General features: G+C 43.4%; 1 protein-coding gene across 2 annotated transcripts in view; it reads left to right on the forward strand.

The window, feature by feature from the left end:
* LOC126284559 (probable basic-leucine zipper transcription factor N) overlaps positions 1–12,208 on the forward strand; it is a 716,161-nt gene that overhangs the window by 57,068 nt on the left and 646,885 nt on the right. For both annotated transcript variants that reach the window (XM_049983561.1, XM_049983562.1), the window contains exon 2: positions 11,593–11,764. In XM_049983561.1, the coding sequence (XP_049839518.1) occupies positions 11,593–11,764 (172 nt within the window). The remainder of the gene's footprint in view (positions 1–11,592; positions 11,765–12,208) is intronic.

Consider the following 12,208-nt stretch of genomic DNA (forward strand, 5'->3'; position numbering starts at 1 on the left):
ATTGAAAGTGCGTCGATATTGCTATGAGTATGAGAAACATATTTTCACGTTCTGGGTACTACTGTCACATGAGTATATCAGTAACAAGTATGTTGTTAATATAATTCAATAACAATTAACGAATTTTGTTTTTCTTTTAAGGTGGGCGTAAAATAATCCCCCCCCCCCCCTCGTTATACAAAATGTCTTGGTATTGGCCAGGTTAAATAGGTGCACCCTGTGTCGTCTTTTTCCTCCGTAGTGCTGAAAGAAGCAGGAGCTGCCCAACGTCGGAACCACTCATTTTCCAAGAAAAACCTGCGAAATACTATCACAGCACTGGATCGGAAACGCTGTGTATGAGACCTAAACATACCGCCTACCGCCGAGATGAACGCGCGATCGCTGCCCTCCGCGACAGACCTCTTTCTGTGTACCAAACCTTTAAAAATCAGAGAGAAGATGTAACGGTAGCGATAAAAAATTCTGTAAATAAAAAATGCAAATATTCACCTTCTGTAATCACAGAACTGTCCTGTTGCACTTTCTAGTGTTAAAGTTACGAAGACGCGGATTTGTATATTGATGCTGAAAAGAATACGCTAATTTTTTCGTATTAGAGCTGTTTTTATTGCAAAAATATAGGGCACGTTCGATTCTTTAACTTGAGAACATGCGCTTACGTCTGGATGAAACATAGACACTCGGGAGTTTCCTTGAAACGGACAGAATTAAATTACTGGATGACACGATGTAAGTTTAGTAAATTATGCAGATGTTTTCACAAAAATGCTTTTCTGAAATACGAAAACATACGTACGTTTGAAATCGTTTTCTTAAGCCTTTATGGTAGCTTATTTCATCCACTGTTACGTGTTCCTACAGGGACTGTATTACTTTCTTAAAAAAGAAAACAAAGTGCCTTCAGCCATAAATCATTACTTTTAGTTCAATATAGGGTGCATTTCCCTGAGAGCTCATCTTCAGGTGCCCAATCAGTCTATACCATTTTTTGAAAACAAGTTACTACTGTCCCTGTTATGACGGCGTAGGTATATTAAAGGTGGTACACAACTATATTTTTACAAAACTGAAGACAGAAACGAGAATTATGTACTGTTTCCAGCCGTGGCTACATATTTTTTAGCCACGGTATGTGTAGACGTACATTATGAAACACTGTATGGCTGTAAACGGATTATTTGTTCAAATAGCTCTGAACACTGTGGGACTTAACTGCTGAGGTCATCAGTCCCCTAGAACTTAGAACTACTTAAACCTAACTAACCTAAGGACATCACACTCATCCATGCCCGAGGCAGGTTTCGAACCTGCGACCGTAGCGGTCGCGCAGTTCCAGACTGTAGCGCCTAGAACCGCTCGGCCACTCCGGCCGGCTCTGGTTATTTGTGCTCCATTTTAAGCAAAAGATAGTTTTTCACGTATCTCAATGGTCATGAACTCGTACCTCCTAAACTATGGGTCGTACTTGACATATATGTCAATACTAAATGAAAAATGTGTTGTGGATGGAGTCAGTAGTAAAGAAATAATAAATTAAAACGTCACGCCTCAGAATGTGTTACATCGACAAAATTCTCCTTTTAGTTGAGTCGTGACAAATATCTGTTTCACCCAGTTACATTCAGTACCTCCACATTATAGTCATTTGATCAACTCATCTAATTTTCAGCATTATTCTGTAGCACAACTATTTATCGTCTACGTTTCACTTCAGTGCGAGGAGAGGAACTCCAGAAAAATACCTTCAGAAAAGAATTCCATGAACTAAAATAGACATATATTCCATGATAACATTGTCTTTCTAGGAAATAATTTTCTTGCTATAGCCAGTTTGCGTTATATATCTCTCTGCTTCGGTCGACGTAAATTATGCTACTGCCCGAATTGCTGCCCTGAACTGTAATTACCTTTCCAAATTTCTCCTTAGTTTCCTTCATTGCTTGCTCAATGTACAGATTGAATAACGTCGGGGATAGGCTACAGCTTCTCAGCCACTGCTTCCCTTTCATTTTCTTCGACTCATAACTACAGGCCAGATTCTGTAAAAGTTGTACGAAAACCTTTCGCCCCTGGTATTTTCTCCCCGCTACTTTGAGAAGTTGATGTTCCAATCAACATAGTCAACAGATTTCTCAAAACCCACATATGATATAACCAATATTAGCCTTCCTTCAACCTGTCTTTTAAGATCGGCCGCAACGATCAATATTGCCTCGCGTGTTCCTAAAAAAATGGTTCAAATGGTTCTGAGCACTATAGGACACAACATCTGAGGTCATCAGTCCCCTAGGCTTAGAACTACTTAAACCTAAAGACATCACACACATCTATGCCCGAGGCAGGATTCGAACCTGCGACGGTAGCAGCAGCACGGTTCTGAACTGGAGCGCCTAGAACCGCACCGCCACCGCGGCCGACCGCTTGTTCCTACATTTCTCCAGAACCCAAACTGAAATTCTGCGAGCACGCCATCTAGGAGTTTTTGCTTTATTCTGCAAGTAATTCGTGATAGTATTTTGTACCTGTGACATACTAGACTGGTAGGTCGGCAGTGTTCACATCTTTGCCTTCCTTGCACTTGGAATTATATCTTTCTTCTTGAAGTCTGAGGGTATTTCCGATGTCTAAAATGTGTTTCAAACAAGATGGAATGGTTTTGTCATTTCTGATTGTGCAAAAGATCTAAATAATTCTGAGCAAATGCTGTCTACTCCAGGTCTTCCAGATTCTTTTCGCAGTATGTACCCCTTCTCATCGTCATTTACTTCCACTTGCCTTTCTATAACACTGTCTTCCAGTTCTATACATTTCTTCCACGTTTCTGCTTCACTTCTATGCTTGGTATCGGCTCTCGACGTGAATTCCTCCGTGCAGTCTTGGGTAAAATATTCCTGAGTTTAAAGCAGTCCCCCACTATCTCCAATTGGGGGAACTGAGGAGGATGTGTTCATCAAGAAAAACAAAGATCGCGTCCTACAGGATGGAGCAAGGAATGTTACAAACCTGAATCGGGTGGGTAGGTTAGAGAATTTAAAAAATGAAATGCTTATTCTGTACAGTAAAAAAGAGTTGCATGGGGAAGTAGTTTCCCCTTTCATTAAGCCATTCGTAGTACCAACATAGGAAGGGCATGTTTGCTAATATTACAATGCCAGGTGAATCAATGATCCTGTTATACTTACAACTACTGAAAAACATGCATGGCGTCTCCACAGATACCACTCCGGTGTGGTTGACTCATTGTAAGTGATATCGTTAATGCACGCAAACCTCTCCCTAACTCAATATCCATGGTTCGCGGAGAGACTTGTTCAAACTCGAATAAAATAACTTTGTGATTGACGTACTCTAATTGTATAAAACATAAACTGTCACGGCCGGACCTGTCACAATTAATATTGGATGGATAAAAAAAAAAAAAAAAAAAAAAAAAAAAAAAAAAAAAAAAAAAAGAGTAACGCTTCGTCCCCATGTGCGGAGCACATTTTCAAGGGGGATAGTAGCTTCTCTCGTGCCCGATTCATATCGTCACTCACTACTGATTGCAGCAAAATTCCGTTCACGCGATATGCCGCTTGGTGACGTGCTTTGAATATCGGCCATCCGGGCGCAACTGGCCAATGTCTATTGTCGTCGTTCGCTGTCATTATCATCACCCCATGAAGGAGACTCGGAGACATCTTCTTCAGCTCCAGGATCCAAAAGTCACTCAACTTCACGCTCTACTCCTTCGTATTGAAATTCCTGGGGTGCTCATCAGGCTGCAGAAAGCAGCCGTGAAAATGATAGGCACTGAAAGCACAGATTCATGTCGGATATAAATCACAGAAATTTGTATATTAAGAGCATCTGCCAATAATACAAAGGGACGTAATATCTGAGTACACCAGAATGAATATGTTCCAAATAGGGACCCCGCGAGCACACGGAAGTGCCGCAGCACGACGTGGCATGGACCCGGCTAATGTTCAAAAAAATGGCTCTGAGCACTATGGGACTTAACATCAGTCCCCTAAAACTTAGAACTACTTAAACCTACCTAACCTAAGGACATCACACAACACCCAGCCATCACGAGGCAGAGAAAATCCCTGACCCCGCCGGGAATCGAACCCGGGAACCCGGGCGTGGGAAGCGAGAACGCTACCGCACGACCACGAGATGTGGGCCCGGCTAATGTCTGAAGAAGTTCTGCAGGGAACTGACACCTTGAATCCTGCAGGGCTAACCATAAATCCGTACGAGTACGAGGGAGTGGAGATCTCTTCTGAACAGCAAGTTGCAAGACATCTCAGATATGCTATATAATTTTATGTCTGGGGAGTCTGGTGGCCAGCGAAAGTGTCTCAACTCAGAAAATAGTTACTGGAGCCACGCTGTAGTAATTCTGGACGTGTAGGGCGTCGCATTTTCTTGCTGGAATTGACCAAATCCGTCGGAATGCACAATGGACATTAATGGGCAGAGGTGATCAGACAGGATGCTTACGGACGTTTCACCCGCCAAAGACGTATCTAGACGTATCAGGGGCCCCGTATCACTCCAACTGCACACGCCCCATACCGTTACAGAGCCTTTACCAGCTTCAACAGTCCCCACTGACATACAGGGCCAATGGAGTCCCGAGGTTGTCTCCATACCCGTACACGTCCATATCGGCTCCTAAAGCCCATACCGATGATGTTCCGTTGAGTGGTTCGACTGCTGCCCTTGCTGATGGCCCAGCACTGAAATCTGCAGCATGTGCACTTGTGTCACGTTGAACGAATCTCTTTAGTCGTCGTCGTCCGCGTTCTTGCAGGATCATTTTCTGGTCGAAGCGATGTCGGAGATTTGATGTTTTACCGGATTCGTGATATTCATGGTACAGTCGTGAAATACTTGTACGGGAAAATCTCCATTTCATTGTTACCTCGGAGATGATGTGTCCCATCGCTCGTGCCCTGACCATAACACCACGTTCAAACACACTTAAATATTGATAACCTGCCATTGTAGCAGCAGTAACCGACCTAACAACTGCTCCAGACACTCGGTCCCTTAAATAGGCGTTGCCTACCGCAGCGCCATATTCTGCCAGTTTACAAATCTCTGTATTTGAATATGTTTGCCTACATGAGTTTGTTTGGCGCTTCAGTGTTTATTCACTTGTATTTTAAATCTCAATTGAGATTTTTAATATAAAATCGTAATTGTACAACTGATTATATATATTTCAGCAAGGAGTGACTATATTTTGATTAAAATAAATTTGAGATGGACTTCAGATTGAGTCGAGTGAATGTGCCAGCTGCCAGGAAATCGACGTTCTTTCTCTGGCGTCACGTGTCCATTGTGTGACCGCTTTTGAAGGTACATGCACAGCCTTGTCAAGCGTGACTGCATAAACGACTGCAACAACGTCACCATCAATACAGTATGTCACAATTAATAAAATATTTTGGGTTATTAAGCCGTGGTCGGGTATATTTCACACTACAACCTAACGTTTCGTCCCCACCCGAGGACGACGTTTTCAAGGGTGATCGTAGCTTCACATTCTGCCCCGCTACTGACTGCAGCAAAATTACATTTACACGTGCTCCCGCGTTGTGGCTTAACGTCACATGCTTTGAATACACGGTGCAACTGGCTGTTGTCGGTCGCCGGTGTTCGCTCTGGCTATCACCCTACGGTCGAAGACTCGTACTCATCTGGATCCAGATGTCATTCAATTTCTCGAAATTCAACTGCGCAGAATTTTATAAATCCCTCATTTTTCCAGCGGCCTGTGGGCATCCTTGGGTTGTCGGGAGGCGTACCTGTGAAGACCAAAAAGAACTGTCACAAAACAATTAGAAGAGCACAAGGTCAACTGTAGAAAGGAAGAGATTGACAGATCAGCTGTTACGGGACATACTTTGCAGCCAGGAGAACAGCAAATTCATTTTTATAGAACATAACTACTGGTAGACACAAGCGTATACCATGAAAGGCTATGCAGAGCCTCTCCGAGGCTCTTGACCTTGTCGGTTGGACCCCAGACGACTGGCAAACCGTGGCCTGGTCAGGTGTGTCCCGATTTCATTCGACTACAAAGCCATGGATCCAGGCTGTCAACAAGGCACAGTGCAAGCTGGTGATGGATCCATATGGTGCGTGCTGTGTTTACAGGGAATGGACTGGGTCTTGTGGTCGAACTGAACCGATCATTGACTGAAAATGTCTATGTTCGGCTACTTGGAGACGAATTGCAACCACTCGTGGATCACAGTGCACCATGTCATAGAGAGACATGGCGATTGGTTTGATGAACATTCCGGATAATTCGTGCTAATGGTTTGGCCACCCAGATCATCCGCAATGAAAGCCTTCGAACGTTTATGGGATGTAATCGAGAGGTCAGGTCATGCACAAAGTCCTGTATTGGTAACACATTCACAATTGTGACTATACAGGCAGCATGGCTCAATATTTCTGCAGGGGGTTCCAACGACTTGTTCAGTCAATGCTACGTCGACTTGCTGCACTAACCGGGCAAAAGGAAGTGCGACGTTATGTTAGGAGGTATCCCATGACGTTTGCGACCACAGCGTAATACCCCCCTCTCCCCGCCCCCAAGATCCCTGGTAGCACCAGGAACTCTCGACTACAAACACTGAGAACGACGGCACTTAGTAACATATTAGATATTACAGTGCTGTAGAGTATGTGTGCCCAGTCTGGTTTAAATCTACCCAAGCAAACAAAGTTCACAAGGCACTTAACGAAACGTGTAGGCTTATTACAGGTTGCCTGGAACCTAAATCAGCTCATAGGTATAGCGCAACCAGATATTCGTCGTGAAGTAGGTGCCAATGCGGAAGGAACAAATCAGGCTTATCACAAAACCATCCATTATATGGACACATTGCGGCAACACCAATGTTGGGGTCCAGAAGAAGTTTCATCAGCCCCACTCCAGTGTTGCCAGCAAAAGGAGTTACAGTAACGAGACAACTGTGAATTTCGTGAGTTGAGAATAACTCGAACTGGCCACTCTCTTCGGAAACCCGTCCACCTGAGCATGAACAGAACAAGATCGTGTCGACATCACTCACTCGCCTTCGTTCTGAAGTTGGAAGATTCAGGAGGAACTTCCGGAAGCGGCACGTGCCTGTAGGTAGCATCAACAGTGGCTGCGGAGAAGACTCCCTGGAATACGCACTGGTCTGTCAACTACGCCCTGCATCATGCACAGATCTGCTCGTAACTCAGAGCGTTGCTGATGTTGCAAGAGTTTGGGGCAGCAGTAGAGTAACTTAACAATTGCATCTCTTTTGTTTTTAATGTTAATCACGCCTTTTAGTGAACTTGCTTCTGACTCGAATATATAACATCGAAAACTTCCCATAATCACCATCATCATCTCCTTCTCTTTACACAGTTTACAAAAACCTTTTTATGCTTTCCTTTCCTCACACCTCGTTTTCCCTTCCACTCTATTCCCGTGTTCTCGGCCCTTCTCCACACAGTTTCTTCACTCCAACCATCCATCCTTCTCTCGGTCTTGCTTTAGCTGTCTTGCTACCTATTGACACCCTTGAGCCTGTCTTGGTATCTTGCAACTTCCACTCGTTTCTGGTCACAGTTATTCTGTCCTTTCTAGTTAACGCTATTTGTTTCTTGGGGGTTCCATCTCGCGATCCCTTTCTTCATTACCAATATTTCTGGTGCACACATGAGAAATGGAGCATGGTGGTACATCCTTGCTCCTGACCAGACTTCTTACACTGCAGGAATCCATTGCTTGCTCTTCCCTTTCACTTATCTTCTTATCATTACTCCTGCTGTCTTCTATTACACTCCCTGGGTACTTGAAACTTTCCGCTTTCTTTATCACTTGCACTCTAATACTCATATGTGTCGCTACGTTCATCTTACTGTTCATTGTCTGCACTATCTCACACTTGTTTGCATTAAATTTCAATCCATATTACCCATCACTTTCTACCATACGTTTGGCCTTTCTTGTACCTCTCCTTCTCAATTTCCCCACACCAATAGAGCAGCTGCAAACACCACTGCTTTCATATTTGCATCACCTTTTCGCGCTGCTACTTCTGCCTTTATCTCCTCTATAACGATGTTGAAAAAGAGATGGATAGTGCCCTTTTTTGCTTCAGCCTTTCTTTTTTCTCATTTTTGTTAGGTAACTTTCTTGTCTCTCTGTTCTGAATAAATTTTGCAATTTATTTTAACCTAACTTTTCTATGATCCAGAGATATGGAACTTACAACATAGCTCAGAACTGGATGGCAATACAATAGTAACTCGCTTTCTTGTCTGACGTGTAGTGGAGATTACGTTGTGTACCACTGTCATTTCCCTTTTTTTCCAGTTCTGGTCGCCAATGGTTCGCAAGAAGAACGATTGCTAGTAAGAATCTGTGTGAGCTCGAATATCTTTGGTTTTTACCTTCACGGTCCTATCGCGAGATACACTATGTGATCAAAAGTATACTGGAGATACACTATGTGATCAAAAGTATACTGACACCTGGCTGGAATGACTTTGTGATAAAAAGTATCCGGACACCTGGCTGGTAATGACTTACAAGTTCGTTGCGTCCTCCATTGCTAATGCTGGAATTCATTATTGTGTTGGCCCACACTTAGCCTTGATGACAGCTTCCACTCTCGCAGGTGTAGTTTCAGTGAGTTGCTGGAAGGTTTGTTGGGGAATGACAGCCCATTTTTCACGGAGTGCTGCACTGAGGAGAAGTATCGATGTCGGTCGGTGAGGCCTGGCACGAAGTCGGCGTTCCAGAACATACGAAAGGTGTTCTCTAGGATTCAAGTCAGGACTCCGTGCAGGCCAGTCCATTACGGGGATGTTATTGTCGTGTAACTACTCCGTCAGACGCCGTGCATTACGAACAGGTGTTCGATCGTGTTGAAAGATGCAATCGCCATCCCCAAATTACTCTTCAACAGTGGGAAGCTGGAAGGTCCTTAAAACATCAATGTTGGCCTGTGCTGTGATAGTGCGACGCAAAACAACAAGGGGTGCAAGACCCTTCCACGAAAAACACGACCACACCATAACACCAGCGCCACCGAATTTTAATGTTGGCTCTTCAAACGCTGGCAGATGACGTTCACTAGGCACTCGCCACACCCACACCCTGCCATCGGATCGCCAATTTGTCTACCGTGATTCGTCACTCCACACAACGTTTTTCCACTGTTCAACGTCCAATGTTTACGCTCCTTACACAAAGCGAGGCGTCGTTTGGCATTTACCGGCGTGATGTGTGGCTTATGAGCTGCCGCTCGACCATGGAATCCAAGTTTTCTCACCTCCCGCCTAACTGTCATAGTACTTGCAGTGGATCCTGATGCAGGTGGAATTCCTGCGTGATGGCCTGGATAGATGTTGCCTATTACACACTAGGACCCTATTCTTCGGCGGCCTCTAAACACAAATGGTTCAAATGGCTCTGAGCACTATGGGACTCAACGGCTGTGGTCATCAGTCCCCTAGAACTTAGAACTACTTAAACCTAACTAACCTAAGGACATCACACACATCCATGCCCGAGGCAGGATTCGAACTTGCGACCGTAGCAGTCGCACGGTTCCGGACTGCGCGCCTAGAACCGCGAGACCACCGCGGCCGGCTCTCTAAACTCATAGGGATTGTATTGATCAAATCAGAAGATAATTTCATTATAACAGAAAATTTAGTCCTTGAGTGTGTACATGCATATTAGTATCACTCGACATTATTCACTATTGAACATGACCCAAAGTTTTAGTTGTCACCATGATGATACGCGACGGTAGTATGCATGATCACACAACGGCTTTACAAGCATTTCATAGGGCTTGCTATCTTTCTGATTGTTGCATAATATATTACAGGAAGACGTCTCTAACTTCAGCGCCAGCTGTTTGCGATTTTCTCATGTTCTTTCTTCGTATGTCCTCTTCTTTATTAGTTTTATCGTAACTTTCCTGTGAGCTTATGATTATCTCTTATCTGCTGAAGTTTGATCATAAATAATTGTTCGTCCAACAGTGTTGGTAGTAACAACGGTTTTCTGCGTAGAACCTCAGTTCTAATTTCGGGTTACTACTTGAGGTCTAGCATAACGCGTTTCCCGTCGTAAAGCATGATAATGAACCACAATGAAGGCCACAATTTCAGAGTGTATTATTGTAGGCGTCATTTCAGGTTGAACGACAAGAAGCTGGAAGTGTGCCGGATTACTGAGAGGCCGGACTACTGAGGGCCGTATTAGCGAGAGTTTAGTGTAATAAGTACATTAACTCAAGTGAAGAGGAACTAAAATTAACCTCAAACTAATCACCTGCCTCTGGGTGTAATATCATCAAAATGTTTGAAATCGGTTGAAAAATCTGACACGCACACTCACGCACGCAAACGCGCGAGCACACACAGACACACGACTAAACAGCAGAAAATAATTATTTAAAAAATATCAGTTCTTAATGTGCCACTTTTTTAAATCGGATTAAAAAATATAGAATAATTTCTCTTAGCCCCATACTGATTCCTAATCCTATAGAGATACTCCTGAAAATCCGTGATTATGAATTTTTAATAGTTACTTATATTCTTTAAAGTGGAAAAATTCATCACCGATATGAATGAGTAGTTCACCTTCTTACTATTGTCTATTCTTACTATTGCATACGCGCCACGTTTCCCGTTTTATATCTTACAAGCATTTTTGCATCTATTGAGAATTAACAACCACAAAATTTCAGGACTATCCGTATGGGGCTAGACCGATTTTAAAACGTGGTTTCTTAAAAAAAAATATTTATTTAAATAATTATCCCTGTTCCAACCGATCACGCTTCTCTCCTCCCACTTCTCCACAACTCATACTTCACTGAACATTTCTATTTTTCCTCTTAAGTAAGCCTTCCAGTTACCTTTTCTAAACGGATTTTTACAGCTATTAAAAATTAAAAACCACAAAATTTCAGGACTATTCGTGGAGGAATAGCCCGATTTCAAAACGTGGTATCTTAAAATTTATTTTTATTTAAATAATTGCTTCTGTTCTAACCGATTAGTCTTCTCTCCTCCCACTACTACACAAGTCATACTTCACTGAACATTTCTATTTTTCCTCTCAACTCAGCTTTCCAATTTCCTTTCCTAAACGGCTTCCCAAATGTTTCTTCTTTTCACATAATCATAAGCTTTCGCAGTATTCAGGAACACCGTTACTAAGTCGTTACCGTATATGTAGTGTTTCTCTTAGAGCTAAATTACACAAAAATTTTGCATAGTCTCTACCTTCCTCATCAAAAACATTATTTTCCCTGTCTCTGTCTTCTTCCTTCTAATTGTCGTACTCTCTTTACCAGAGTTTTCTCAAATGAGAAAGAAAAGTAACATCCTTATAATTTTGACAAAGTTTCCTGCAACCCTTCTTGAAAAGTGGCGCTGTGATAGTATTCGTTTCTCTCTCCTGTGACAGTCTCAGATATTAGCACGTCATGTGCGTCACAATATGAGGTCGTCTCTCTGTTTATCCTAACAGGTGACACGTGAAGAGTAAAAATGCTAATCAGCTGACGCATGTTTCAGTGGTGGCGGTGGATTCGGTGCGTGTGTGCGAACTGCCGCCGTCCACCGTGGAATTCACGACACGCCAGAAGATCCCGCGCCCTCCCAACGCCTTCATGATATTCGCCAACGAATGGCGCAAGAAACTTGCAGTCAACTACCCGCGCGAGAGCAACAAGGACATCAGTGTTCGGTGAGTGCCTTACCAACTTTGACGATTTTTTTCAGCGGAAACTCAGGGAGACTTCGAGCCTACTGTTTCATCTACAGGGTGGCGCACGAAATGTGTTACCAATTGTTTCTTTCACAATTTACGACGCACATAAGATATCCTGCTGGGTTCTCTACAGCAGCACCAGCAGAGCTTGGAAAAACAAATGAGTTACGAAATGACGTGTAAGTCACGATACTGCCGCTAGGAGACTAGTAAGCAGCAATGGCTGACAATGGCAGGCTGACGACACAGCAATGATCGGCAAGTGTGTTACTTTTTCATGAAACGAAAGCCCTTGTTGTGACTCAGAGGCGTTTTCGACAACAGTTTAATACACGTTGGGTCCCTTGCAAGAAGACCATCCACAGGTTGTACAGGAAGGAACAGTATTGGAAGCGAAGCGACCTCGGCCTAAGTCTGTTC

The sequence above is a fragment of the Schistocerca gregaria genome, chromosome 8, assembly GCF_023897955.1.
Source record: "Schistocerca gregaria isolate iqSchGreg1 chromosome 8, iqSchGreg1.2, whole genome shotgun sequence".
In the NCBI taxonomy this organism is placed as follows: Eukaryota; Metazoa; Arthropoda; class Insecta; order Orthoptera; family Acrididae; genus Schistocerca; species Schistocerca gregaria.